The sequence below is a fragment of the Schistocerca nitens genome, chromosome 6, assembly GCF_023898315.1.
Source record: "Schistocerca nitens isolate TAMUIC-IGC-003100 chromosome 6, iqSchNite1.1, whole genome shotgun sequence".
Lineage (NCBI taxonomy): Eukaryota > Metazoa > Arthropoda > Insecta > Orthoptera > Acrididae > Schistocerca > Schistocerca nitens.
In genome coordinates, this window is record NC_064619.1 from 498,814,674 (window position 1) to 498,842,085 (window position 27,412).

Here is a 27,412-nt window from a genome sequence, read left to right on the forward strand (position 1 = left end):
TGAAGAAGAAGAAGCAAAGCTGACAGAAGAACAATTGAGATGCCTAGATATAGGAACTCAAAATGGAATAAAATGTTACGTTCAGAGTATTCTGACATGTTGACCCCCAAGTTATGGGTTGCTACATTACTGGAGTATAATATTGTATTGACTGATATAATTCCAGTGAAAATGCTCCACCCCTCCTCAACCCCCCCCCCCCTCCCCCCACTTCTTGCCCCTATAGGCTAGACCCTCCTAGAATGAAGGTGTTAAGGGAATTGACAGGCAACAAGTTGGAAAAAGGAATCATTTGTCCATCAAAATCTCCTTATGCATCACCACTGTTTCTGGTACCCAACTGAATGGAGAACATATAGTTGTCACTGATTATAGGGAACTGAATAAGAAGATTGTTTTACATTCTGTATCTCTACTGGACATTCATTAATGTTTTGGGTGGTTTCATGGAACAAAGGTATTCACCATATTAGATTTGAATAAGGCTTACAATCAGAGTCTCCTTCCTAAAAGTTGTAAACCAGTTATTACATTCATGATGAATTGGATATTTTTGCACTCAATCAAGTCCTTTTGGGTTACCCACTGGTGTGGCAATACTTTCTCAGTTGATGGATAGTATATTTTCAGACATTAAGTTTCAATTTGTGTATCACCGTCTCAATGATTTAGTGTTCTAATGGTCAACCCACCCAAGTTTAAATCTGCATGTGTGTCAATGAGATTCTTGGAGCACATTGCCCTGATGGAGCATATAACCTTAGTGTTCAAGCTATTGGTCAGTTTCTGACCCTCAGGAACTTAAAGGTGGTAGCTCAGTTCATCAGAATGATGAACTACTTCTGTACATTAATATCAGAGTTTGCTGATTGAATGAATTAAACAGAAAGGGGTGAAGATATCAACTGGTTTCTCACAAGAAGCATCATTCATGGTGCTGAAGCAGGCTTTAATGATATCTCTAGTTCTGGTTCATCCTGATTTCAATCAGCCGTTCATCTAGCAAACTAATGTCTCAGCATTTGGAATAGGGGATGTTTTACTACAGGAAAAAGAGGAAGGAAGGAGATTGATTGCCTATGCTTCTAGAGCTTGAAAAGGGGTATTCAATGTAGGAGTTGGAAGTGTTAGCCATGTTATTCAGAGTGGAGAGATTTAAATGCTATATGGATCACATGCAATTTAAAATGGAAACAGATAACCAAGTGTTGACTTGAGTCCTTGACCATCCACATAAGACTGGAAGAATTGCGCATTGGCCTACTAGAAGATTGGCATTTCAGTTTAAGGTGTGAAGTATTAAAGGGTCAAATAACAATATTGCTGATGACTGAGCAAAATATCTGAATCTGAAGAGGGTGGGAAGTTAGTGCACAATAAGCCTGCAGAAAACAAAGAAATTCTCTTGATCTGTTTTGTCCTGCAGTTTTTCAATGACATTAGAGGATATCAACAAAGAGATGAACAGCTGGCATAAAAAGTTCTCGGTTTACTTGCCGCGTCAAATTTGGATAAAATCCCAAGCTTTCGATGACTACCTCCGTCATCTTCATCAGGGGTAAAACTGACTGTCATGGACCGGTGAGGCTTCCGCTTTTATAAGCAGTGGACGGCTTCTCACTGGCTGGGTGACGTCACAGTGAAACTGATGCATACTGAGGCCTCTATATCCATAGATTTTGTTTGCACGCTTTATCCAGCGTTGCTTGCAGCGCCATCCATCGCAACAGGCGGAGAACTGCGAGGAATGTAAGAAGTCTCCCTCTGCGCTCTTTCTATATCAATTGCGCGCTTCCATGCATTGCTAAGTGCATAACCGGAATCTCTGTTGATATTATTTTCACAGAGTCTAATTTCAACTGCTTCCCTGATGACAGAGTCCCAATAGTTTGAAGCGTGAGCAAGTAGTCTTGTTTCATCGAATAAAATCTTATGTTTATTTAACAAACTGTGCTCAGCCACCACTGATTTTTCTAGATACCTGTATTTCAGGTGACGCTGATGTTCCACACTGTGATCGGTGACAGTTCTTATAGACTGGCCCACACCACTACCAGCCGACAAAGGGAATGCCACAGTTATCCTCAATGCTACCGATTATCATAAGAAAGTGGCCAAATTATTGGAAGATGACACATACCGTATTCTTAAATGGGATCCCACAGCAGCACTTAGTAGGAAGACAGGGGAGCTACTGAAGAACTCTGGCCTCCCAGAAGAACTAGTCAAGAATCTACGACCAAGAGCACCAAGGCCACCCAGGTTATATGGTCTACCCAAAGTCCATAAGGATGGGGTTCCGTTGAGACCTATTGTTAGTGCTATTGGGTCTCCTACATATCGGTTGGCAAAATACTTAACCAAATTATTAGCACCTATAGTCGCCCACTGTAGCCATCATATTACTAACTCAAAAATGTTTGTTGATATTATAAAGCAGATGAGGATAGGTTGGTTGGTTGGTTGGTTGGTTTCGGGGAAGGAGACCAGACAGCATGGTCATCGGTCTCATCGGATTAGGGAAAGATGGGGAAGGAAGTCGGCCGTGCCCTTTCAGAGGAACCATCCCGGCATTTGCCTGGAGTGATTTAGGGAAATCACGGAAAACCTAAATCAGGATGGCCGGACGCGGGATTGAACCTTCATCCTCCCGAATGCGAGTCCAGTGTCTAACCACTGCGCCACCTCGCTCGGTGAGGATAGGTCCGAATGACATCATTATCAGCCTAGATGTGGTCTCTTTGTTTACAAAGGTTCCAGTGGAAGATACGTTAAAAATGTTGGCTGCTCATTTCTCTCCTGAAATACTGAAGTTATTTCGACACACTTTGACGACCACCTATTTTTTGTATGGTGGAAAATATTATGAAATGATTGACGGAACAGCCATGGGTTCGCCACTGTCACCAGCCATAGCTAACTTCTTCATGGAGGATTTCGAAGAACGAGCGTTGAACAGTGCTCCCTTACGTCCATCCTGCTTCTTCAGGTATGTTGACGATACATTTTTAATCTGGCCACATGGCAATGAGGCACTGCAGCAGTTTGTTGAACATTTGAATGGTATACATCAGAACATAAGATTTACAGTGGAGGTGGAGAAGGATGGAAAGTTACCCTTCTTAGATGTACTGGTGGAACGAAAATCAGATGGACGTCTCGGACATTCTGTGCATAGAAAACCGACGCATACAGATTTATATCCAAACAGGCGTAGTTTTCACCACCCAGCTCAGAAGAGAGCTATGCTGAACACCTTGGTACACAGAGCAAGGACTATTTCGGACAAGGATCATCTCGGCTCCGAGATTAAGCATCTGACGATGGTATTCATAAAAAATGGTTATTTTGATTGTGATATCAGATCTACTCTGGCGAAGAAACCAAGAAAGGACGCTGTTCGAACAGATCAAGAGGACCAACACATCGCGCGGCTACCATTCTGCGGTGCAACGACCAGCAAGATCGGCAGAGTCCTGAGCCGGCAAGGAATCAGACCAGTCTTCCGGCCACCCAGGAAGATTAAGGAAATGCTGTGACCCGTGAAAGATAATCTTGGCCTGAGAGTACCGGGAATTTACAGCATTCCTTGCGAGTGTGGCAAAAGCTATGTGGGCCAGTCTATAAGAACTGTCGCCGATTGCAGTGTGGAACATCAGCGTCACCTGAAATACAGGTATCTAGAAAAATCAGTAGTGGCTGAGCACAGTTTGTCAAATAAACATAAGATTTTATTCGATGAAACAAGACTACTTGCTCACACTTCAAACTATTGGGACTCTGTCATCAGGGAAGCAGTTGAAATTAGACTCTGTGAAAATAATTTCAACAGAGATTCCTGTTATGCACTCAGCAATGCATTGAAGCACACAATTGATATAGAAAGAGCGCAGAGGGAGACTTCTTACATTCCTCGCAGTTCTCCACCTGTTGCGATGGATGGCGCTGCAAGCAATGCTGGATAAAGCGCGCAAACAAAATCTATGGATATAGAGGCCGCCACCTCAGTACGCATCGGTTTCACCGTGACGTCATCCAGCCAATGAGAAGCCATCCACTGTTTATAAAAGCGGAAGCCTCACTGGTCCACGACAGTCAGTTTTACGCCTGACGAAGATGACGGAAGTAGTCATCGAAAGCTTGGGATTTTATCCAAATTTGACGCGGCAAGTAAACCGAGAACTTTTTATGCAAGGACTCCGTCGCGAAAGACTTCGTAGTCAGATGAACAGCTGTTTGAAATAAAAGAGAAAATACTAAGGGGAGAGAGTGTTAAGCTACATTCTATGAAGGATAACATTCTTTGTTGTCAAGCATGATATGTTAATAAATTGAACTTGTTTCACAGGACTGGGTGCTCCTGCTATTCAAATACATCCAGGACTTTTAAAATGAAGGCCAAAATAATGAAATATTTCATCCGGAAGTGTACAGATAAAGATATAAAGTTATGATTGGGCAACTGTAATGTGTGTGTGTGTGTGTGTGTGTGTGTGTGTGTGTGTGTGTGTGTGTGTGTGTGTGTGTGTGTGTGATATGCAAGCCAGATAAAACAGTAAGGTGGAGTGGTTAGTGTCCAAGTTGGTAGATGCCCCTTTTCAGGAAAAATTCATTGATTTTGTGGGCTCCTTCCAAGGAATAAGGTGGGGAACACCTATATTCTGATTTGTGTGAGGACACCTCTAAATGATTTACCTGGCTTCACCATACAAAGATTGCTACCATACACGCTGCAGTGTCTAACCTACAGAGTATATTTAGTATTTTTGCTCCTCCCCAGGAGATTATAAAAGATAACACATGCTGCTTTACTTTAAGGGACTTTAAACATTTATGGGAATCCAAAATCACACAACTATCTCTTATTATTATTATTATTGCACAAGCTACCAGTATGTATCACACTCTGACAAAGATGGCTCAGGGGATCTGTTTTAGGTGGCCTGCTCACACCAACTCAACCCTTGCTGTCACTATTTTAGAACAATGTCATCAGCTTTCTTCAATGCTAATTCAGAAATCTTTTACCCTCACAACACTCCTTCAGTTTGCTACTAAGAATCCTCTGAGGATTAACACAAATGAAATAGCTAGAATGTCAACATGTTTACAGGATGAAAATTATGGCTGCCATAGAAAGGTACATCTGCAGGTCATCAACAATCTCCATCAGCATGCTTCTCATCAAGCCCCACTACCATTAACCCTCAGAGTGATTCCATGTAGATTTTGCAACACCATTTATGAATCCCATAAAGTTAATAGTAGAAGAAACACTCTCCAATGTTCCAAACATTGCCGAAGTCATGCTCCGAGCATTAAGCAAAATTATATGATCAAGAGGTCACCGTGTGCAATGATGGATAATGGTCATTATTTCATGGCACTGTGCATTTTATATCTGCTCCACTCTACCTCCACAGATAAGAGAAGGCAGAGGAAATGGTGTGCACACTTAAACAGCAAATGATCAAATTGGTTGAGGAAGTACCAACAGAGGCAGTTCTGAATCTATTCATCAATATGTACTGCATCATGCCAGTTGAAAGCCCATCAGGGTACTCCACAGGAGAGTGTCACAAACATTAAGGTACCTTCCACATTGCTAGTCAATGCCACTCAAGCTCACAGAGTTTCTTAATCCTGATCTTGCTTTCTGTGTGAGCATACAAATTAAAAAGAAATTATCTGGCTGTGTATTACCAAAGACGGAAGTCACAGACAGCAAATTGATGTAAACCTTAGCTATCTAGGATGGTGCCAAAAATAAGCTCTGCCCATAGAAACCAGCCACTCCTCTTCCATCTCCTTGTGAGGGCAGTAGGAGGCTTGACCACAGCACACGAAAGGGGAGGTTGGGAGGAGAGGGGTAGGAGGAGAGATGGCCTCACTTCAACTGAGAACACCCCCCCCCCCCCCCCCCCATGGTTGATGCACAATAATGTGTTCATGACGCTAAGAAGAGAAGTATTTGGGTAGTCCTCACATGACTGTGGTCAAACTACCCAAACTTCATTCACACATTCTACCAATCCACTGGGGTCACCACTGTTTACACTGCTTATAGCTCCATGTGCCATTCATAGTGGGAAGGAATCTGGTGTCTCATAATTATATCAAAATTACTTATAATGAGATTTGTTGATACTCACAGAGGCAGTTACCCGTGAGTAGCTTCCATATTAGAGCTAGGGTTACTTGTTACCAATCTGTTTCTGTTTTAAGGCGTAGACACTGAGCAGTCAATGGATACAGTCCATATACTGGTTGACAACAAATGAATTAATGGAATGTGGAGTGGACATCCACACAGACTGATGGCTAACTTACATCAGCATAGCTTAACCACTTAACACTGCAGTCCATCAGTTCAGCATAGCTACTGTTTATGAAATGGCCTATGGGATGGTTATTCCAGCTTTTCAGCAATTTGTAATTTTTGTGATTTTATTAATGTTGTGTGTTGTGTCAGTCCTGGCAGAAAATAACAAAAGAATACATTTCCCTCAAATTTATTTTAATATGACACATTTTGCATTTATTTTCACTTCATCATCCTCTTCCCTACATGAATTATTTGCAAATTCTTTAAATTCCCAGCCCTCATGATTGTGGATTCTACACATCCTCCAAACTTGTCTCCATCAACTTCATCATTCCACCCAGCTTCCAATCCAAGTCATTTGTAGATTCCAAGCCAACTCATACCTAACTCTATGCCTAAAGGCTCTCCACATCCTACCTCAAAACAACTTTAATGAATTACCAGTAACAGACAGACAGATACACAACACTAATGTTATTAATTCCTCCCTGTTCTTACTTATACAAGAACTTTTTCCTCTCTTTCTATTCTGTACTTTTGTTTCCTCTTCCCTCTCCTGGTTACACTTAGCCTAAATCCCATGTTTCCCTACCCCCAATCCTCTCACATTACACTCAGCCCAGTATATTAACTCATCAATCCTACTGTCATCTCAAGCCATACACCATCAAAAAATCACTATACCTCTCCTCTCCTAATTTATTCCCTCCCAGCACAGTTCCACTTGTTTCATTGTGGTGCTTTGTTTCAACTTCAGTTTCATTAGCGATAAGTTTTAATTTTTTATTTCTACTCTACTGCATTTTTCATAATTTAGAAAGACATAAATTTGTTATCTTTTCTCAAATTTTAAAACAATGCCTACAATTAAAAACATTTGTCAGATGAGAATATTTTCCTGTTGCCAGTTGAAAACTACCAATACATATAAGGATAAGTATGACATGAAATGTTGACCTCAGGTGTCAGGCTGCCACATTTATAGGCTTATATAAATTTTTTAGCAATGTTATTTCATTTATCTAGTCTTTTAGACTTAATTTATTATACTAACTCACATTCTGATATTACTTTCATTTCAACCTTAGAAAGCTTACAAATATCTGTACACTGGTGGGACTGTTACTAATCAGAATGACAAACAGTTCTTGTTTTGTAAATCCAGAATACATTTTAGGAGAAGTGAAACCAGCTTTTCATTAGAATTTATGGAATAAACTGATGCAAATGTTATGGACATTATCCAACTAATAATCTTCATGATATAAGAAACTTAATAAAGAGCATTGTTATTGGACATATTTCATGAATTTCAATACTAAAAGCAAAAAGCCATGTAAAACTTTATGTTGCAATTTGAGAGAAACAAATTAATGTGCATCTGGATATGGCCAACAGTATACACTAGCAAGTTTTTGATTATAATCCATAAATTTTCTGTTTCTAACAGTCATATAGCAATATAGCAGCGATGCTGAGTCACAGATAGGCAAAACAAAGACTGTCAAACAAGTAAGCTTTCAGCCAAAAAGGCTTTCATCAAAATTAGACAAAACAGACACACACAAACCCAACTCTCACGTGCATGAACGCAGTCTCTGGCTGCCAAGACAGTATTTTTGTTGTGCCTACGTGTGACTCAGCATCTCCACTATCTGGTGAGTAGCAAACATACTTTTTAGAATGTTGTAATTATTTCGGCCTGGATTTTCCATTGTGTGTTTCTCATAATGAATGACATAAGCAGTGATTGTTAAAAATGTATACAAGCAGTGGTGAATCAATCATCAGAGCCTCAGTTTTCTGACAGATTTTTGTGACCCAGTTTTGTTACAGTTTTACACAAATATGTAATTCTGAAAGAGAACATAATGTAAACCTGAATTTTTTGAAATTTCTCTTGGTGCTACCAAATCATTAACTGCACTGCCTATAATGCAGCAAGTTGCAATTTTGGTGAAGCAGGTACTCATAAAATTCATTTACAGATGCTGCAGCATCAGAGATAACTGAGAAATGAAGATGAATATTTGCTCACTAACTGTTATGCCCTGTTATATTTCACAGTCCACTCTCACCTGTGAGTGCAGGTTAGTAAAATTAGAATAACCAAAAAAGTGACATACCATTGTATGACTTTAAAGAAGACTTCATATAACTGAATTTTAGCAATTTTTTGACACAGGCAATTACAATTAATTCATTTTAATCCTGATTTAATTCAAACAAGTCAAATGGCTCTGAGCACTATGGGACTTAACATCTGTGGTCATCAGTCCCCTAGACTTAGAACTACTTAAACCTAACTAACCTAAGGACATCACACACATCCATGCCTGAGGCAGGATTCGAACCTGCGACCATAGCGATCGCGCAGTTTCAGACTGAAGTGCCTAGAACTTCTCGGCCACACCAGCTAGCCCAAACAAATGACTGAATGTTAATTGATATATATCCAAACTACAGTAAGATCATCATTGAAGCAGAAATTTGGAAGAAAAACGGCTTATAGTTTCACAACTTACCTCTGTCGCTGGGTCTTCATCACGAGTGGTAGGTTTGGCAAATACGTTGACAAACTTGGCTAGATGTTCAAAATGCTTTGTCATGTCCGTAGCTAGGATCATGTCTATGACACTCTGACGAGCTCGTTTGTACATGTCACGTTCCAGTCCTACAAAAATCAACAGTAACAGGTGGAAGACCACAACACACTGAGTGCATATACTACAATTTTGCATTAGACACTATTCCTGTTCTTCACTTATAGCAGATTTATTCACTTTTTTGTTATATGAGACAGCATTATGATTCTCTGTGTATCATCTGAAAGATGGAAGCATTAATTAAGCAGCAACACATGGACTTGACACAAGAAAGAAAAGTTTTTTCAAAAGGGGGCTGCCATACTGGGAAGATGGACTATGTAGTTTACTTAATGGTAAGAAACATGCCTGCTTAAAAATGTTAGATTTCTAGCTGATCAGGATTTGAGAGCAGATTATAAAAGAAAATCAGCTGTAATGAAAAGGAAAGTCAGGCAAGTTGAAAACCATAGTTGGGAAAAATATATATTACAATACTGAATATGATGTAAGAGGAAGACAAGACAAAGCATGCAAAATAATCAAACATCTAAACAAAGAAGATAAAGACAATCTAGAAATAAACACAATATCTGAAACTAATTGGTTACAATACTACAAAACACTCTGGACAGTTGCACAAGATACTCATGTGGTTCAGGTTGAAGCAGATAGCAATGTAGACCTAATAATGTTCATGGAATTACAGGGTACAGTAACTTCTAGCAAGTACAGGAAGACTCTAGGGTGTGATAAAATAATTACTGGACTGATAAAATATGGATCAAATACTACAAAATTAAGAATACATGATTTTATGGAAGTGCTGCAATTTTAACAAAATGACCATTTCCAACTGCTGAAACCACATTATCAGGTGCCCAACATGGTTTTCACACAGGAAGATCATGTTCAGACTCTACCTTCACCATGACACAACTAAGAATAGAATCTGTGCATCTCCATTATGAAGAAAAAATCAAGAGCATTTTTAGGACACAAGCCCATATGAGTTAAGATTGAAATTGATAATCAGAACATAGATCAAGTTACTACATTTCAATGTATTTTTGTGTAGGGGGATCTTTAGGAAGACAAATGAAGAGATGGCTTGATCAATTTTGAAGGAGACGGAATTGGCCAGAAGTCCTTGATGTAGATGATTATGATCTGAGATATTACACTTTCTCCTTATAATAAATTGTAAATGGCCTATTAACTACTTGCTCGCAAAATTCTAAGGTATATTTTGAATGAAGCAGCTCTATTAAACACCTATGTCAATGTACTACCATATTCTGCTTATATCTACAGAGTGCTCCTAAAGGAAAAGAACATCAGGCTTCAACACACCATCAATGAAGCGATAGAGACGGAGCACAAGTTTGGGTTATTTTGTTAAGGATGAGGAAAGAAACAGGCCATGCTCTTTTAAAGGAACCATCCCAGCAAGCATGGAGCGATTCAGGGAAATCACAGAAAACTTAAATATGGATGGCCAGAAGAGAACTGGAACTGTCATCCTCCCAAACGTGATTCTAGAGTGCTTCTAACTTCTCTATATACATGCTAGGGGATATGGAGGTGACTGAGTAAGCAATGCTTTGAACAGGAACTCACACCAGGCAATTAACTGTGCAACAGGAAGGCCCACATATACCGGGTGCAGAAAGCACTGGTAAGCTATGTTGGCTTTAGTAATTACTAAATTTGTAATAAACTAATATGGTTAACAACACCAAGAGTTAACAACTGTCACTAGGGGAACGGGCAGTGAGTGTACATGTATGTTTCATGTTAATTGGAATTGTTAACACACCCATTAGTTGGTTAGAAAAGGAATAATTGCTGAACTCAAGGCATACTAATATGTTTAACAACACAAACTGTTAACAACTACCAATAGAGGAAGGGGAAGTGAGTGTATGAAGTAGCACAAAATACTACACGTTTCATGTTATGTGGAATTGTTAGCACATTCATTAGTTGGTTAGAAAAGGAATAACTAACAGATTCACAGCAAATTACTAACACTATTCCACACAGGAAATGGGATGTTGTGGATAACAGTATTTCACATTTTTGCTTCTATTGCATGGAAATGGCACATTGCTGTCACAAATTATACATGTTTAGTTCTCACTGCAAGTACTCAACATGTACAGAGAAAGTTCAAAATCACCCCCTATATCCATTACATTGCAATGTACATGCCCATGAGATTCTCCACTACATGTATAATCTTACCTTGTGTCCTGGCTGCAGCAGCAATACAGTCACCTGTTGGTTTACACCATGTACTACACTGCTTGATATTACAGCTGTGATGTGAGGAAGGATAGCAAATAATGAAGTTATACTTATAGTTGTAAGCTGTAGAGCAGGAAAGATACAATATTAGGGTGCAAAATTTAGTACATACAGCTGTCACCTCTGGCAATAAGAACAATTCTAACCTAGCTGGGCATGACAGCCAACTGAGCTTGGATGAAAGATATGAATGGATTTATTTTTCAAACCTGCTTCAGCTCCGTGTCCTAGTTCATCAATTCTAGGGGATGGTGAGGGGCGGTGCACCAGTCTTGCAGCAACCCATGAACAGAATTTTTCAATGTGTGGCAGATCTGGAAATGTACTGGCCAGACCAACATTCCATACACCACCAGTGTCAAGGCAGATGATCTGACCTGCATAGAGTCAACATTTGCTCTTCTGTTATCTGGTTGGAAGATAATTTCACAGAGACTTTGAAGGTAGGGTATAGTCACCAGTCTTGACACATCAGAAATGTAATGGCTGCTTTCCAAACTACCTGCTATGCACACCAGAGGTGATGCTGTTGTGTACCTGATAATGACCCACACTGTCGCTCTATGTGCTCAGCCTGTATGATGATGACAATGAACACAATCTGGCATCATTCATTCTCCTCTGAGCCTCCACACATGGATACATCCATTGTGCTGCTTTACATGGAACAGGGGACTTGTCTGAAAAGATGATGTGATGCTACTCCTTCATTCAATATTTCTGTTGGGTACACTGGGAGCACCATAGGGTTTAACATCCTATTGACAATGAGGTGATTAAACACATAAAAAAAGTATGGATTGGAGGAGGGTCCCAGAATTTGCTTTAAAAACTTACAGTATTCACAGGAAAACTAGATCTCTGTGGCAAGATGGGGTTGTTGTTGTTGTGGTCTTCAGTCCTGAGACTGGTTTGATGCAGCTCTCCATGCTACTCTATCCTGTGCAAGCTTCTTCATCTCCCAGTACCTACTGCAACCTACATCCTTCTGAATCTGCTTAGTGTATTCATCTCTTGGTCTCCCTCTACAAATTTTACCCTCCACACTGCCCTCCAATACTAAATTGGTGATCCCTTGATGCCTCAGAACATTTCCTACCAACCGATCCCTTCTTCTGGTCAAGTTGTGCCACAAACTCCTCTTCTCCCCAATCCTATTCAGTACCTCCTCACTAGTTACGTGATCTACCCATCTAATCTTCAGCATTCTTCTGTAGTACCACATTTCGAAAGCTTCTATTCTCTTCTTGTCCAAACTATTTACCGTCCATGTTTCACTTCCATACATGGCTACACTCCATACAAATACTTTCAGAAATGACTTCCTGACACTGAAATCTATACTCAATGTTAACAAATTTCTCTTCTTCAGAAACGCTTTCCTTGCCATTGCCAGTCGACATTTTATATCCTCTCTACTTCGACCATCATCAGTTATTTTGCTCCCCAAATAGCAAAACTCCTTTACTACTTTAAGTGTCTCATTTCCTAGTCTAATACCCTCAGCATCACCCGACTTAATTCGACTACATTCCATTATCCTCGTTTTGCTTTTGTTGATGTTCATCTTATATCCTCCCTTCAAGACACCATCCATTCCGTTCAACTGCTCTTCCAAGTCCTTTGCTGTCTCTGACAGAATTACAATGTCATCGGCGAACCTCAAAGTTTTTATTTCTTCTCCATGGATTTTAATACCTAATCCGAATTTTTCTTTTGTTTCCTTTACTGCTTGCTCAATATACAGATTGAATAACATCGGGGAGAGGCTACAACCCTGTCTTACTCCCTTCCCAACCACTGCTTCCCTTTCATGTCCCTCGACTCTTATAACTGCCATCAGGTTTCTGTACAACTTGCAAACATTGCTAGTAGTAAAAGAATTAAGATTAAGATGCATGAGAACTATAACAATATCATGAGCCCCATATTACCATGGATAACACACTGGCCTTGCATTCAGAAGAAATAAGATTCAAAACCCCATCTTGTACAAATTTACAATTTGTACAAGATGGGGTTTTGAATCTTATTTCTTCTGAATGCAAGGCCAGTGTGTTATCCATGGTAATATGGGGCTCATGATATTGTTATAGTTCTCATGCATCTTAATCTTAATTCTTTTACTACTAGCAATGTTTGCAAGTTGGTCTAATATGCTATAAGGCAGGGGTGGGCAATAGCTTTTGTTCGGGGACCACTTTGTGGAAGCAGAGGTTAGTGGAGGACCACAACTTTTAAAATTATTGTGTGCATTAGTTAAGTTTGCTTATCAGAAGAGGTATCTACATCTACATCTACGTGATTACTCTGCTATTCACAATAAAGTGCCTGGCAGAGGGTTCAATGAGCCTCCTTGAAGCTGTCTCTCTACCATTCCACTCTCGAACGGCACGCGGGAAAGAGCACTTAAATTTTTCTGTGTGAGTCTGGATTTCTCTTATTTTGTCGTAATGATCATTTCTCCCTATGTAGGTGGGTGCCAACAGAATGTTTTCACAATTGGAGGAGAAAACTGTTGATTGAAATTTCATGAGAAGATCCCGTTGCAACGAAAAATGCCTTTGTTTTAATGATTGCCACTCCGATTCACATATCATGTCTGTGACACTATCTCTTCTATTTTGTGACAATACAAAATGAGCTGCCCTTCTTTGTACTTTTTTGATGTCATCCATCAGTCCCACCTGATCCAGATCCCAGACCACACACCACTCCAGAATAGGGCGGACAAGCGTGGTGTAAGTAGTCTCTTTGGTAGACGTGTTGCACCTTCTAAGTGTTCTGCCAATGAACCACAGTCTTTGGTTTGCTCTACCCACAATATTATCTATGTGATCATTCCAATTTAGGTTATTTGTAATTGTAATCCCTAAGTATTTAGTTGAATTTACAGACTTCAGATTTGTGTGACTTATCACGTAATCGAAATTTAGCTATTTCTTTTAGTACTCATGTGAATAACTTCATACTTTTCATTATTCAGGGTCAACTGCCACTTTTTGCACCATATAGATATCTTATCTCAATCATTTTGCAAGTTGTTTTGGTCATCTGATGACTTTACAAGACGGCTCAGGGTCAACTGCCACTTTTTGCACCATACAGATATCTTATCTAAATCATTTTACAAGTTGTTTTGGTCATCTGATGACTTTACAAGATGGTAAATGACAGCAGCATCTGCAAACAATCTACGAAGGCTACTCAGATTGTCTCCTATGTCATTAATATAGATCAGGAACAATAGAGGGCCTATTATTACATAAAAATTCTGGCTGTCTGGACAGGCTGCACAAAAACCATTAGCTGATCACATGCAGCCCATGGGCCACTGTTTGCCCACACCTGTGATTAGGTATTGTGATTCCCATTTGTTTTATAATTTACAGTGTTAATTTTCAGATGAGATACGAGTTAACTTTCTAATATATTTCAGAGATTTGGTTATATGTCACTGTCAAATTCACAGCTGCAGCCTGACATTACCTCTTGTCTTTTGTTCAAAATAACACAGAAGCTTTTGTGGAGTTCCTGCAGAACAGGCATCCAGGGGATAGAAGCTATTTGGGTGATATTATTTTGCCATTTATAACTGTGCTGCATATTGTGCAAGAAGTCCCAGTGATCCTGGTACCACTGAGGGACTTTCCAAAGGCAATTACAATGCTGTCTGCATGTTGTGAAGGATAGAGACAATGAGTACGCTAACATACGATACGTAAGCACCTATTAAAAACACGCTTTTAAAATATTTTAAAATAAAATTATGCAGAAATTCAAGCAATATCTGTAACAAAAGAAGGATCAAATCTAGACTCTGGGTTAACAAGCAAAAGATTGTTACTTCGGATATCCTGACTATAGTTTTCAAGATTTTTAATTTTTTTATTTTGTCATTTGATCATACTTACTATACAGCCATCTATGTATTACAAGTTACATTTACACAAATATATGACAGTGTTTTCTTTTCATGGCTATAAACCAATTTTGCTAAAATAAATAATATATTATGTTCACACAAAAATTTAGCTAGCATTTTATGCATACTCGTATTATTTGTGCATAACAAATAGTCAACAGCAGTTGCTCAGATTTTATTAATAAAATTGTAGGTCTTTTTGGTTAGTGCCATGCCACCTGCAGGGGGAAAAATAGACATTTAAATTCTGCAGTTCATGTTTAACCACATGGGAACTCATGAAAATGTATTACCTGTACACAAAAATAAAATAAAATGTGGCTGAATCACATCCTTATTATCAATATCCTGTTCCTTTAAATAAAGTGAACCAAGATTATTGGGGAATATCTGCAAGTACTTTTTTGTAACTTTTGCCTCTTTTAATGCTAGACTGATTTCCTCCATAAAACTGTGAGGGCAGATTACGAGTCATGCCTGGTTAACTGTGTTGGAAAGAGCATTTCTCACAGAAAGATAGGTTCTGGGTCGAGTCCTGGACACAGTTCCTGCCAGGAAGCTCAAAATACTGCATACTCTGGTGTTAAGGTAAAACAATTCATACTGCTTCCACTTGCTTTCTCACTCTCATTTGTTAATCATACTGTTAGTTCCAATTAATGACAGTTTGAAACCATTAGTTTGAGAAATATTCACTGCCTGTTTTGTAAATCTGTTCATATGTCCACTGAATACTATTCTTGAATGGCCCATTAACCATATAAATTACACTGGTCAGTCAGCTGCTTATTTTTCTCTATTTCTCGCTTGATATCTAGAATAGGTTCATCAGGTGCCTGCATCATACTGGATGAGTGCAAATTCTGAAGGACACTGATATTCTTGAAAAATTCTTAGGTGAGACTATTCTACAACACATCTCAACTTCTGTGAAGAACACGGACATTATTTTGGAGATGGAAACTTTTTTGTGGTACACAGTGCTTAGGCACACTTTACACTGTGTCCCTCCTGGACGTCTAATTACTTTTTTTGAGTGACATTTCACGTTTTTAGTTTGATATGGGCTACTGCCCAGGTTGTTTTCCACACCCTTTTAAGTAAGTGCCAGACTAGATCCACATTATTGCCAAATACATGTGACATACAACAATCTTGAACATGGAAACACTCAGAACAGGGACATTTAAATTCTTCTACTATCACATTTCAAGACATCTTGCATGTAGAGCACATATTCCTGTTATTTTGCACTGTACTAACTGGTTCTGAAATTCTGTGGGCTTAGTAGGGACTTGCTGAGATGGGTGTGTATTAATTACCTACATATTTCATGTTATTCAACTCATAATCCACCATAATGGAATAATGGACTTCAAACTGAAAATAAAGAGTATTTTGGCATTTTTGGTGGGAAGATAATGAGAGGATGTGCAACAAGTTAATCACAAAGGATTTTGTACCCCTGTCTACAACATCCTCTGTCCTTATATTGTGGAGACTTTTATCTGTTGCATGTAGGGGACTGTGATAGATGTATGTATGATGGTATAATGTTTATTTTGCTTGCTGATGAGAGAAGGGAGATATATTTGGAATTAAATACAGGACATAGGTCTCAAGTGCTTAGGAAATTCGCATTGCCACTTCTACCCTCCCTACTGGCCAAATACTGGCAATGAAAAGTTACCCCACCACTATGATTCAAACTCCCATGACACAGCCATGCATTATCATCTTTGCCTATGGAGACAGGTTTTTCAAAGTCAAAGTCATCCAGATTCACAAGACAGAAAACTGATATCTGAATCATCCAAAGAAGACAGAATGACAACTTTGTAAAAATAAAAATTAAAAAAAAGGAAGAAATTGCGTGTACAAACCTTTGAAGATATTCACCCTGTCATCAGACAGGGTGAGTTTGAAGGTGAGGGCCGCATGGTGTGACTCCAGAACACACATGTCATTGTACAGGATGGCCAATGGGTTGCCTGCATTGCACAGGAATGCACTGGAACACAAAAGAACAAATTGCTCAGTGTATAATCCAACAGTGGATGATGTTTGTGGGCTTTCATCTACATCACATCAAGAATGAAATTAAGTGAACTCACAGAACAAAGTATATGCAACAGCAGAATACTTCTGTGGGGATAACTTGTGCATATTTGTATTCCAAAAGCACATGATAGTTGGTGTCTACTAATTTCACTTATAGTTTTTATACAGTATAATAAAAGAATAAAAAGCACTCCGTCTTCAGGCCTCGAGTGGCCTACTGGGACCATCCGACCACTGTGTCATCCTCTGAGGAGGATGCGGATAGGAGGGGCGTGGGGTCAGCACACCGCTCTCCCGGTCGCTATGATGGTATTCTTGACCGAAGCCGCTACTATCTACATCTACATCTACATGATTACTCTGCAATTCACATTTAAGTGCTTGGCAGAGGGTTCATCGAAACACAATCATACTATCTCTCTACCATTCCACTCCCGAACAGCGCACGGGAAAAACGAATACCTAAACCTTTCTGTTCGAGCTCTGATTTCTGTTATTTTATTTTGATGATCATTCCTACCTATGTAGGTTGGGCTCAACAAAATATTTTCGCATTCGGAAGAGAAAGTTGGTGACTGAAATTTCGTAAATAGATCTCGCTGCGACAAAAAACGTCTTTGCTTTAATGGCTTCCATCCGAACTCGCGCATCATATCTGCCACACTCTCTCCCCTATTACGTGATAATACAAAACGAGCTGCCATTTTTTGCACCCTTTCAATGTCCTCCGTCAATCCCACCTGGTAAGGATGCCATACCGCGCAGCAATATTCTTACAGAGGACGAACGAGTGTAGTGTAAGCTGTCTCTTTAGTGGACTTGTTGCATCTTCTAAGTGTCCTGCCAATGAAACGCAACCTTTAGTTCGCCTGCCCCATAATACTATTCAGTCGAGTAGCTCCTCAATTGGCTTCACGAGACTGAGTGCACCTCGAAAAATGGCAGCAGTGCATGGCGGCTGGATGGTGACCCATCCAAGTGCCTGCCATGCCCAATAGCACTTAACTTCGGTGATCTCACAGGAACCGGTGTGTCCACTGCTGCAAGGCCGTTGCCCACAATAAAAGAATACACAGTTAAAATTGAATGTGATTTGGGGTGTACAGGCTGCAAAATTTAGCAATGAAGGAGGCACCTCTGGTGGCAACAATGGTAGTAACCCCGCTAAGCTTTGACTTTAGCTGATTACGGGTACAGAATTACACTGTTGCTGCAACTCTTTGCCAGGGTTCATCAATTACAGAGGCTAGCAAACAGTGGTGTGCCAGGCTCTTGGCTACTCATAACCAGGTGTTTCCAGTGGTGAGAGATTTGGAGAATGTGCTGGCCAGAGCAACAGTAGAGCATTGTCTGTATTGAGATATGACAGGTCAGTATGAGCAACATGCAGCCTTTATCCTGTTGACAGATAATGCCACAGAGACCCAAAGATAGGGCATTACCACTAGCCTAAACATTTCAGAATTGGAAAGTCTGCTGTCAAAATCAGTGACTATACGAAGCAGAGGTTACTGTGTGATGCACCCAGTAGCAAACCATACCATCACACTAAGTACTTGTTGCTTATGGCAATGATGAATACAGTCTGGCTGCATTAGCTTTTCTTGGAGCCTGCACAGATGGGTATGAAAGACTGGGACTAATCTGAAAAGATGACTTGGTTATTGTTGGGTGCAGCACAGCTGACATGTTTCTCTGCTGCAGCGTCACAGTTAGCCATAACAGTGGTCCCTATCCTGACAGCCCATCAAGCCCCAGGTGTCTTCACATTGTGTGTCTGTGTGTGGATACTTACCTTGCTACAGACAAACCTGCTTCCTAACGAGAGGCATGTGACATAGATGTGTGATCCAGCATGGGCGAGTAAACAATATGTCTACTCTCTCAGGCACTAGTCGCACAGCATTTCTGAACTTGTCAGTTCCACATTCAGATACCAGCATGGAATGTAGATCACCAATACCAGCAATATCATAGCACAATAAACTGAAATCTCAATAGTCCACTATTCCAATATATAAGAAACTATCAGCCTCGGTTACAGTAATGAAACCAACCTTTACCTAGGTTTCAGCCCAAGTAATTGAGCCTTCTTTAGAAGATAAACCTGATTCTATAATATGTCTACAAGGGCATGATCTATAAATAAAACTAAAACAGCCTGAAAAGGTGTAGTCACATTTTAAAAATGTGGTACATAGGTACTAAGTCACCACCAAGACATAAGTTCCGGCGAGCCCCTCGTCTTGATGGACGCCATGTCGTGGGCCTCGGGAGCTCACATGAAACTAAGTAGACCTAGATGACGCACTGCATATCAACATGGTGGGGAACATTGCGCATGTCTGTCTGAGACCATGACTGTCAAAGATAAAAGACCAAGGCAGTTATATCTTAAAACAAATAACTTATAGAATGGTTGAAACTCTGAAACATAAAGCCTCTGCACCAGGTTTTGACTAAAATGTAACAAACTATGAACGGATTTATATGAGTGTGAACACACTACCCTGACTTACACGATTAGAATATATCAGCCGTTTCACAATGAATGCTGCATAATGCAACCATCGTTATTAATGAAATATGAAATAAAACAGCGAAACTGTAGTATGTAAATGCCAAAATGCAATAATTTCAGATAACCTGTACACAGATGGTTGAGTAGGTGTTTTTATCAGTTGATGTAGATATACTTCTTTATTGCTGACACACACTGAATGAAGAATATTATCAAGATTAACTTTTATCTTATTACTAAAAATAACACATGAGTGAATGAACAATGCCATTTCATCACCATGTAATAGCAATCGACCAGAATAGGTCAAATTATGTTTTACATGTAAAATATATGGTAATTGTGTGAACGGATGTGCAACGCCCTTTCTTCGTCCTTATACTCTATTGACCGACAGAGGTCAATTTCACTATGCACTACAAAAGAGAATTATCACCTCTTATATTAAAGGCTATTATTAAATAAATATGATATGATAAAATGTGCTTGACCGAACAACACACCTTGGAAATTTTTTATGGACATTTGACATGGGAGACTGGCATGTTCTTCACAAGGAAGAATTAAAAAGAAGTAACAAATAGCTACTAATATGCCCATGCGCATACCATAAATGGACAAGGAAGGAGTCATCTCTGGATTGCAACTATAAATATATGTAAAGGGAATTACCCTAAAAGGTCGAGACAAACCAGCTAAATTTCATCTTGTCACCTGAGGCTCCATTTCACTGTTTGTGGGCTAGTAACCACTTATAGAAATATGACCATTGTCTATGGGAGAGATATGGGCATCTTAATTATTGAAACCATGTGTGCCACATAATGTAAGCACCGTATGTGGAAAGACCACCTAATGGGAATCTTATACCAAAATGTTACGTGGTCAAATGCACGCATGCTTAAGGTAGTATCTAGGAATCCACTCATAGTCTCGTTTACTAAAACTGTTGAGCAAACCGATTTGAGCATGGGACCCCAAAGTGCTCTACATTGTATCAGTAACTATATCGACCAGCAGGGTAACAGTTAACACTTCACGTGAAAGCGACATATATATCCATGCACTGTTGTCATGCCTCCAGTGGCAACAATGTACGCTCTAAAAAGACGAACAACAAAGGAATTATCTGAATGGGACAGAAAGCTGTAGATATGATGTTCATGTACAGGCAAACAAATGAGTCAGAAAATTTGGATGATTTATTCAGTAGAAAGAGCGTCACAAACTGGCCAAGTCAACAACACATTGATCCACCTCTGGCACTTATGAAAGCAGTTATTCGGATTGGCATTGACTGATAGAGTTGTTGTATGTCTTCCTGGGGGATATCGTGCCTATTTCTGTCAAAATCCTGAGATGGTTGGAAGGCCCTATCCAGAATGCACAAATGTTCTCAATTAGGGAGAGATCTGGCGACCTGCCAGGCGGAATGGCCGAGCGGTTTGAGGTGCTACGTCACAGACTGCCCGGCCCCTCCCGCCAGAGATTCGAGTCCTTCCTCAGGTATGGGTGTGTGTGTTGTTCTTAGCGTAAGTTAGTTTAAGTAGTGTGTAAGACTAGGGACTGATAACCTCAGCAGTTTGGTGCCTTAGAAATTCACACACATTTGAACATTTTGGCGACCTTGCTGGTCAAGTCAGGGTTTGGCATCCACAAAGACAAGCAGTAGAAACTCTCGCCATGTGTGTGTGTGTGGGGGGGGGGGGGGATTATCTTTCTGAAATGTAATCCTAGGATGACTTGATATGAGGTGCAACAAAACGGGGTGCAGAATATCTCGATGTACCTCTGTGCGGTAAGGGTGAAAGCAGATGACCATCAAAGAGGTCCTGCTATGAAAAGAAACAGTACTATAGACCATCACTTCTGGTTGTCGGGCCACATGGCAAACGACAGTCAGTTGGTACCCCATTGCTTTCCAAGGTGTCTCCAGGCACATCTTCAGTGGTCAGCGGGGCTCAGATCGAAGCAGGACTCATCACTGAAGACAATTCTATTCCAGTTAATGAGATTCCAGGTCAAATACGTCCCGAAAATCAGGAGTGGTGGCTTGAGTGCCATTTCTTTTCATAGCAGGGCACCTTTGGTCGTCAGTTGCAGCACCCATACAGCGCAGCAGTACGTAGATGACATTTTATGATTTTGTTGCCCTTCATGGCAATCCATCTTTGGATTACATTTCAGCAAGATAATACCCACTGGCGCACAGCGAGAGTTTCTACTGTTTATCTTTGTCCTTGCCATACCCTACTTTGGAAAGCAAGTTATCTAACTGATTGAGAACATTTGGAGCATTGTGGGTAGAGCCCTCCAACCATCTCGCGAGTCTGAGACTGAATGTGCCAATTGGACAGAACTTGGCACGAAATCCCTCAGGAGGACATCCAACAACTCTATCAATCAATGCCAAGCCGAATAACTACTTGCATAAAGGCCATATTAACTTGCTTACTTTGCCAAGTTCTTTCTCTTGAATTGATTATCCAGTTTTCTGAAATTGTAATAATACGATTAGCTGTACTTGCACATTCATCTACCGATTTCCGTCCCATTCCTATAATAATTCCTTCATGGTTCGTCATTTTCTTTTGAGACCACATAGATGTGACAGGAGCTGAGTGTTCCATGAGTGCTAAGATTGGATATATACGTTTCTATGTTTCGTTAGTAAATGCACACTATAAAAACATGATATGCGCAGACAGTTGGTACAAAAGTCCATCTATTTTCCACTACTTGCACCAAAAGAATGAAGAAATAGAGTAGGTAGAGTCCACATGAACAGAAAGGTACAACAAAACCTGAAACCAAACTGAAAAGAGGTAAGATGGAATTTATGTTGGAGTGGTCAAAATTTTAAGGCATATACTGCACTTCAGTGCGGTACTAGTATATTCAGTAAAAACTGTTAGGAGCGCTAGCACTAAGAATTTAAGGAAATAATTCATAAATATTTATTTGTAGAAGCAAAATGTCTTCGGACCACAGTTATTCAAGTAAGGTTACAAATTATACTTATCTACAAGAAAAGAAAATAATACGTGGGGACGTTCAATAAGCAATACAACATATTTTTTATCGACCAGTTTCGGTTGAAAAAATGTAGAATTTGTTATGGGACGCCATGGAATGTTCTCGCTTCAGCCCCTATAGTTTCATGAATCTCCGATAGCTGGCGGCTCTGTACGTAGCCTTCAAAATGGTTTCTGTAACGGAAGTGCGTTCGAGGCAGAGAGCTGTCATTGTTTCTTTTGGCGGCAAACCAGAACATTGCAGATATTCATAGACGTTTGCAGAATGTCTACGGAGACCTGGCAGTGAATAAGAGCACGGTGAGTCATTGTTATTTCTTATTTATTTATCTCTTGTTCCGGTGATCCATGTTGTGACAGTATCACAGGATATGGAACGTGTCAATTTTACAAGCTTTTGGCCAGAATTTATGGTAATACATAAAACAAAACAAAAACAGTAAACAGTAACTTAGGTCCCACTACTAAAAATACTGAATTATCAATAAGTAGTGTAGTGTCATCAGCGAAAATGGTGAATCTACAATATTCCGTACAGAGAGGGAGATCATTTATAAATATAATAAAAAGTAGGAGGCCCATGACTGAGCCCTGCAGCACTCTACATGTGATGGTACACCATTCTGAGGATAATGGAACACCATCTTGACTATCTACTATAACTTTTTGTTTCCTGTTTGACAGATATGAGTCAACCCATTACCCTGCTGCACCATTTATACCGGGTTGTGCAGCTTTTTGTCAAAGAATTTGGTGAGGTGTCTGTCATTATGGTAATAAGGTCGCGCAAACCTGTCCTATCTTCCTCGTGCCGGCCCGCCACTCACAGCTGTGGCTTCCGCAATGCTGGAAAGCGCGTCCACTGATATTTGAGGTGATCGCTGGATCGCTATCAAACACCTCGCTGCACAACTGGATGTCTCTGTTGGTAATGCCACGACACTTACCCACCAGTTGAGGTAGTCAAAGGTGTGTGCACGGTGGGTTCCTCGCCACATAACAGAAGAAAGAGCAACGAAGGACCATCTGTGCGGAACTGCTTGCGCGTTACGAGGCTGTGCATGACAATTTTTTGTCGAACATCGTCACAGCGCTGAAACGTGATTTCATCACTTTGAATCGGAAACAAAACGGTAATCCGTGGAGTGGCCCCACACAATCTCTCCTCCGAGGGAAAAGTTAAAAGCCGGACCCTCTGCTGGTAAAGTCATGGCGACGGTCTTCTGATACTACGAAGGGGCTATTCTGTTAGACATCCTCCCCTAAAGGCGCAGTTATCAATTGTTAAGTGTATTTTGCTACTCCCAGGAAATTGTAGAAACGACGGCAGCGTCTTCGTAACCATAAAAATCAAACGAACTTCTCCTTCTCCATGACAGTGAAAGGCCTCACACAAGTCCGCGCACCTGAAAGGGGCTCACGAAACGTCATTGGCCTGTTCTTCCTAATTCATCCTACAGCCCGGATCTCGCACCTCCCGACTTCTATCTGTTTCGCCCAGTGAATGATGGACTTTGCCAATCCGCTTTCAGAAAGAAAAGTGTTGCATTACTTACTGAACGCCACTCGTAACTTGTCCATTATCCATCACAAAATTCTCAGGGTCGTCACCAGGTGTTTAGACCGTGATTGCTATGAGAGAGACTGAACTGGCAGCGGACTCAGATGACAGAGAGGACTGTAGGGCATTTTAGCGGGTGGTGACGAGGCTGTTATTGGCTCAGAGAATGGAGTATTGCCACCGGCTGGCAGCGCCTCTGTAGCGGCATGTAGTGTGCGGGTAGGCGTGTCTTGTCGTGGCCGGAGCTGGGTGTCCCGCATTAGCGGCGCCGCTGAAGGCGCTCTGTATTCGAGTGTCGTCTCTCGCCCGTCGGCAGGAGGTCTCACCTTTTCCGTCTGGATGACAAGTCTCTTCCTTCCTTGCCTGATTACAAGTGTGCCTCCAATATGATCTCTTTGCGTCCTCCACAGCTATGTCCCTGGGCGTGGCCATACATTCGACTGGGTGGCTCATATTCTTCTTCTGACCAAACAAGTTATTGTTATGAAACTTCCTGGCATATTGAAACTGTGTGCCCGACCGAGACTCGAACTCGGGACCTTTGCCTTTCGCGGGAAAGTGCTCGCGAAAGGCAGAGGTCCCGAGTTCGAGTCTCGGTCCGGCACACAGTTTTAATCTGCCAGGAAGTTTCATATCAGCGCACACTCGGCTTGTTTGTTGTTGTGGTCTTCAGTCCTGAGACTGGTTTGATGCAGCTCTCCATGCTACTCTATCCTGTGCAAGCTTCTTCATCTCCCAGTACTTACTGCAACCTACATCCTTCTGAATCTGCTTAGTGAAATTCTCATTCTGGAAACATCCCCCAGGCTGTGGCTAAGCCATGTCTCCGCAGTATCCTTTCTTTCAGGAGTGCTAGTTCTGCAAGGTTCGCAGGAGAGCTTCTGTAAAGTTTGGAAGGTAGGAGACGAGATAGTGGCAGAACTAAAGCTGTGAGGACCGGGCGTGAGTCGTGCTTCGGTAGCTCAGATGGTAGAGCACTTGCCCGCGAAAGGCAAAGGTCCCGAGTTCGAGTCTCGGTCGAGCACACAGTTTTAATCTGCCAGGAAGTTTCATATCAGCGCACAATCCGCTGCGGAGTGAAAATCTCATTCAAGTTATTGTTCATTATCCTACTTTCGACCACAATTTTCAAATTGCCACTGCAAGAAGGGAGGACTTTGCGCAAACCTTATTGTGGCTACAATTCCTTCACTGGACAAGCTCTAAGCCGTCAGTTAAGAATAGATATTCCGTGTCCCATCCATTTGTCACCTCCGCCTCCTCCTGTGCTATAATCTGCCACTTCAGTGAGGTCTTTTCCACACTTTCTCTCGGCAAGAGAGCACACGCAGGCGATAAAAGGCTTTCTATAGCAAGCATTCTTTCCGTTAGCAAACTGCATATCGTCATTTCACATTGTCCGCCCCTGGTAGCTGAGTGGTCAGCGTGACGGAATGTCATACCTAACGGCCCGGTTTCGATTCCCTGCTGGGTCGGAGATTTTCTGCGCTCAGGGACTGGGTGTTGTGTTGTCCTTATCGTCACCATCATTTCATCCCCATTGACACGCAAGTCGCCGAAGTGGCGTCAACTCGAAAGACCTCCACCAGGCGAACGGTCTACCCGACGGGAAGCCCTAGCCACACTGCATTTCCATGTCACATTGGCATCTCACGTTCTGTTGAGGAATACAACTGGCCCCTCGCCTGGCATACTACATAAGTCTTATATCCGTTTGATGTTTGACTCCGCGATCCTTCCACTGTTTTCAAGAGTACAGAGAAACCATCTGGCATACGATAGCCTGGTTGGCGGGGAGGGGAGTTCCTTTCCAGTCCGTCGGCGCCTGCCTGTTCCTTCAGGGGCCGTTAGAGTCTGAGGATGGGGGCGGAGACGGCCAGGACTCTATCCAAAGCTCCCGTCTTAAATGCTGCAAATTAAGAGCATCTACATTTGTTCTGTTCATAAATGAAGTTCTGCATTGTCTTTTCACTCATATTCAAATAGTTTCACTTCATGAATGTTTCACAGAGATCATCTGCACTTTCTTTAGCCATTGTACACATAAGTCCCTAAATTTGGCCGCGTCTTGTCATCTGTCTGTTACAAAAGAGTTGTGCCTTTATCCACAGAATGACACAAAGACTGACATTCTGTGACAAAAGAACAAAGCCTTATATATATATATATATATATATATATATATATATATATATATATATATATATATATATATATATATATATATTCAAATACTATCACCCTTTAAAGCATGCTGTAGGTCAGCCTTTACCTTGAGAAAAATCTAAAAGCCCTTATTCACGTTATGTATACAGGGTGATTCACGAAGACATGAAAATATTTTAATACGTTAAGTAAAACTAAACAAAAAAGTTCAGATAAACATAGGTCCGCAAATGATTGGTTACGGAGTTACGGCTAATAAAAGATTTTGCCTGAAATTTAGCAACTTCGCTAATATGAAGCCATCGCAAAACTGTATGAGGTTAAAGTAAAGCACGATTTCCATTTATTTTGTTGTTATTGATCTGGTGAATCTAATAAAACATGTCCCAGACGTGTACCTGCAGTAGTTTTGCAGAACTTCCACAGAAGCGAAGAAGTAATTTCGTAAAATTTTTAATTTATTAACTACTTGGCGCAATTTGTTTTTTAAATTCCAGACAATTGCACAAAGTTTAACAGAAGTTGTAAAGAATTTAATTTTGGAAAAATGATGGTAATAACGATAACTGAAACTGTATGAATGTGTCAGATAATCTGCTTTTATTAATACTTAAATACACTGTTGTTATTATGTTCTTTCACTGAGAAATATAGAAAACTAACTCGTTTTAAGGTTCGGAAATGACTGAAACAACTCACTAACGGTTGCCGACAATTACATAAACGTTTGTACACTCTTAATGGAAAGAAAACAAATTTACTTGTATAATTTTTTTCTTCTCTGGATGTTCTGCAAAACTACTGAAAATACACGTCTGGGATATGTTTTATTAGATTCACCAGACCAATAACAACAAAATAAATTGAAATCGTGCTTTACTTTAACCTCATACAGTTTTGCGATGGCTTCATATTAGCGAAGT

General features: G+C 40.6%; 1 protein-coding gene across 2 annotated transcripts in view; it reads right to left on the reverse strand.

Moving 5' to 3' along the window:
• LOC126262536 (high affinity cAMP-specific and IBMX-insensitive 3',5'-cyclic phosphodiesterase 8) overlaps positions 1 to 27,412 on the reverse strand; it is a 1,685,047-nt gene that overhangs the window by 21,142 nt on the left and 1,636,493 nt on the right. For both annotated transcript variants that reach the window (XM_049959212.1, XM_049959213.1), the window contains 2 exons: positions 17,029 to 17,156; positions 8,851 to 8,999 (listed from right to left, as the gene is read on the reverse strand). In XM_049959212.1, the coding sequence (XP_049815169.1) occupies positions 8,851 to 8,999; positions 17,029 to 17,156 (277 nt within the window). The remainder of the gene's footprint in view (positions 1 to 8,850; positions 9,000 to 17,028; positions 17,157 to 27,412) is intronic.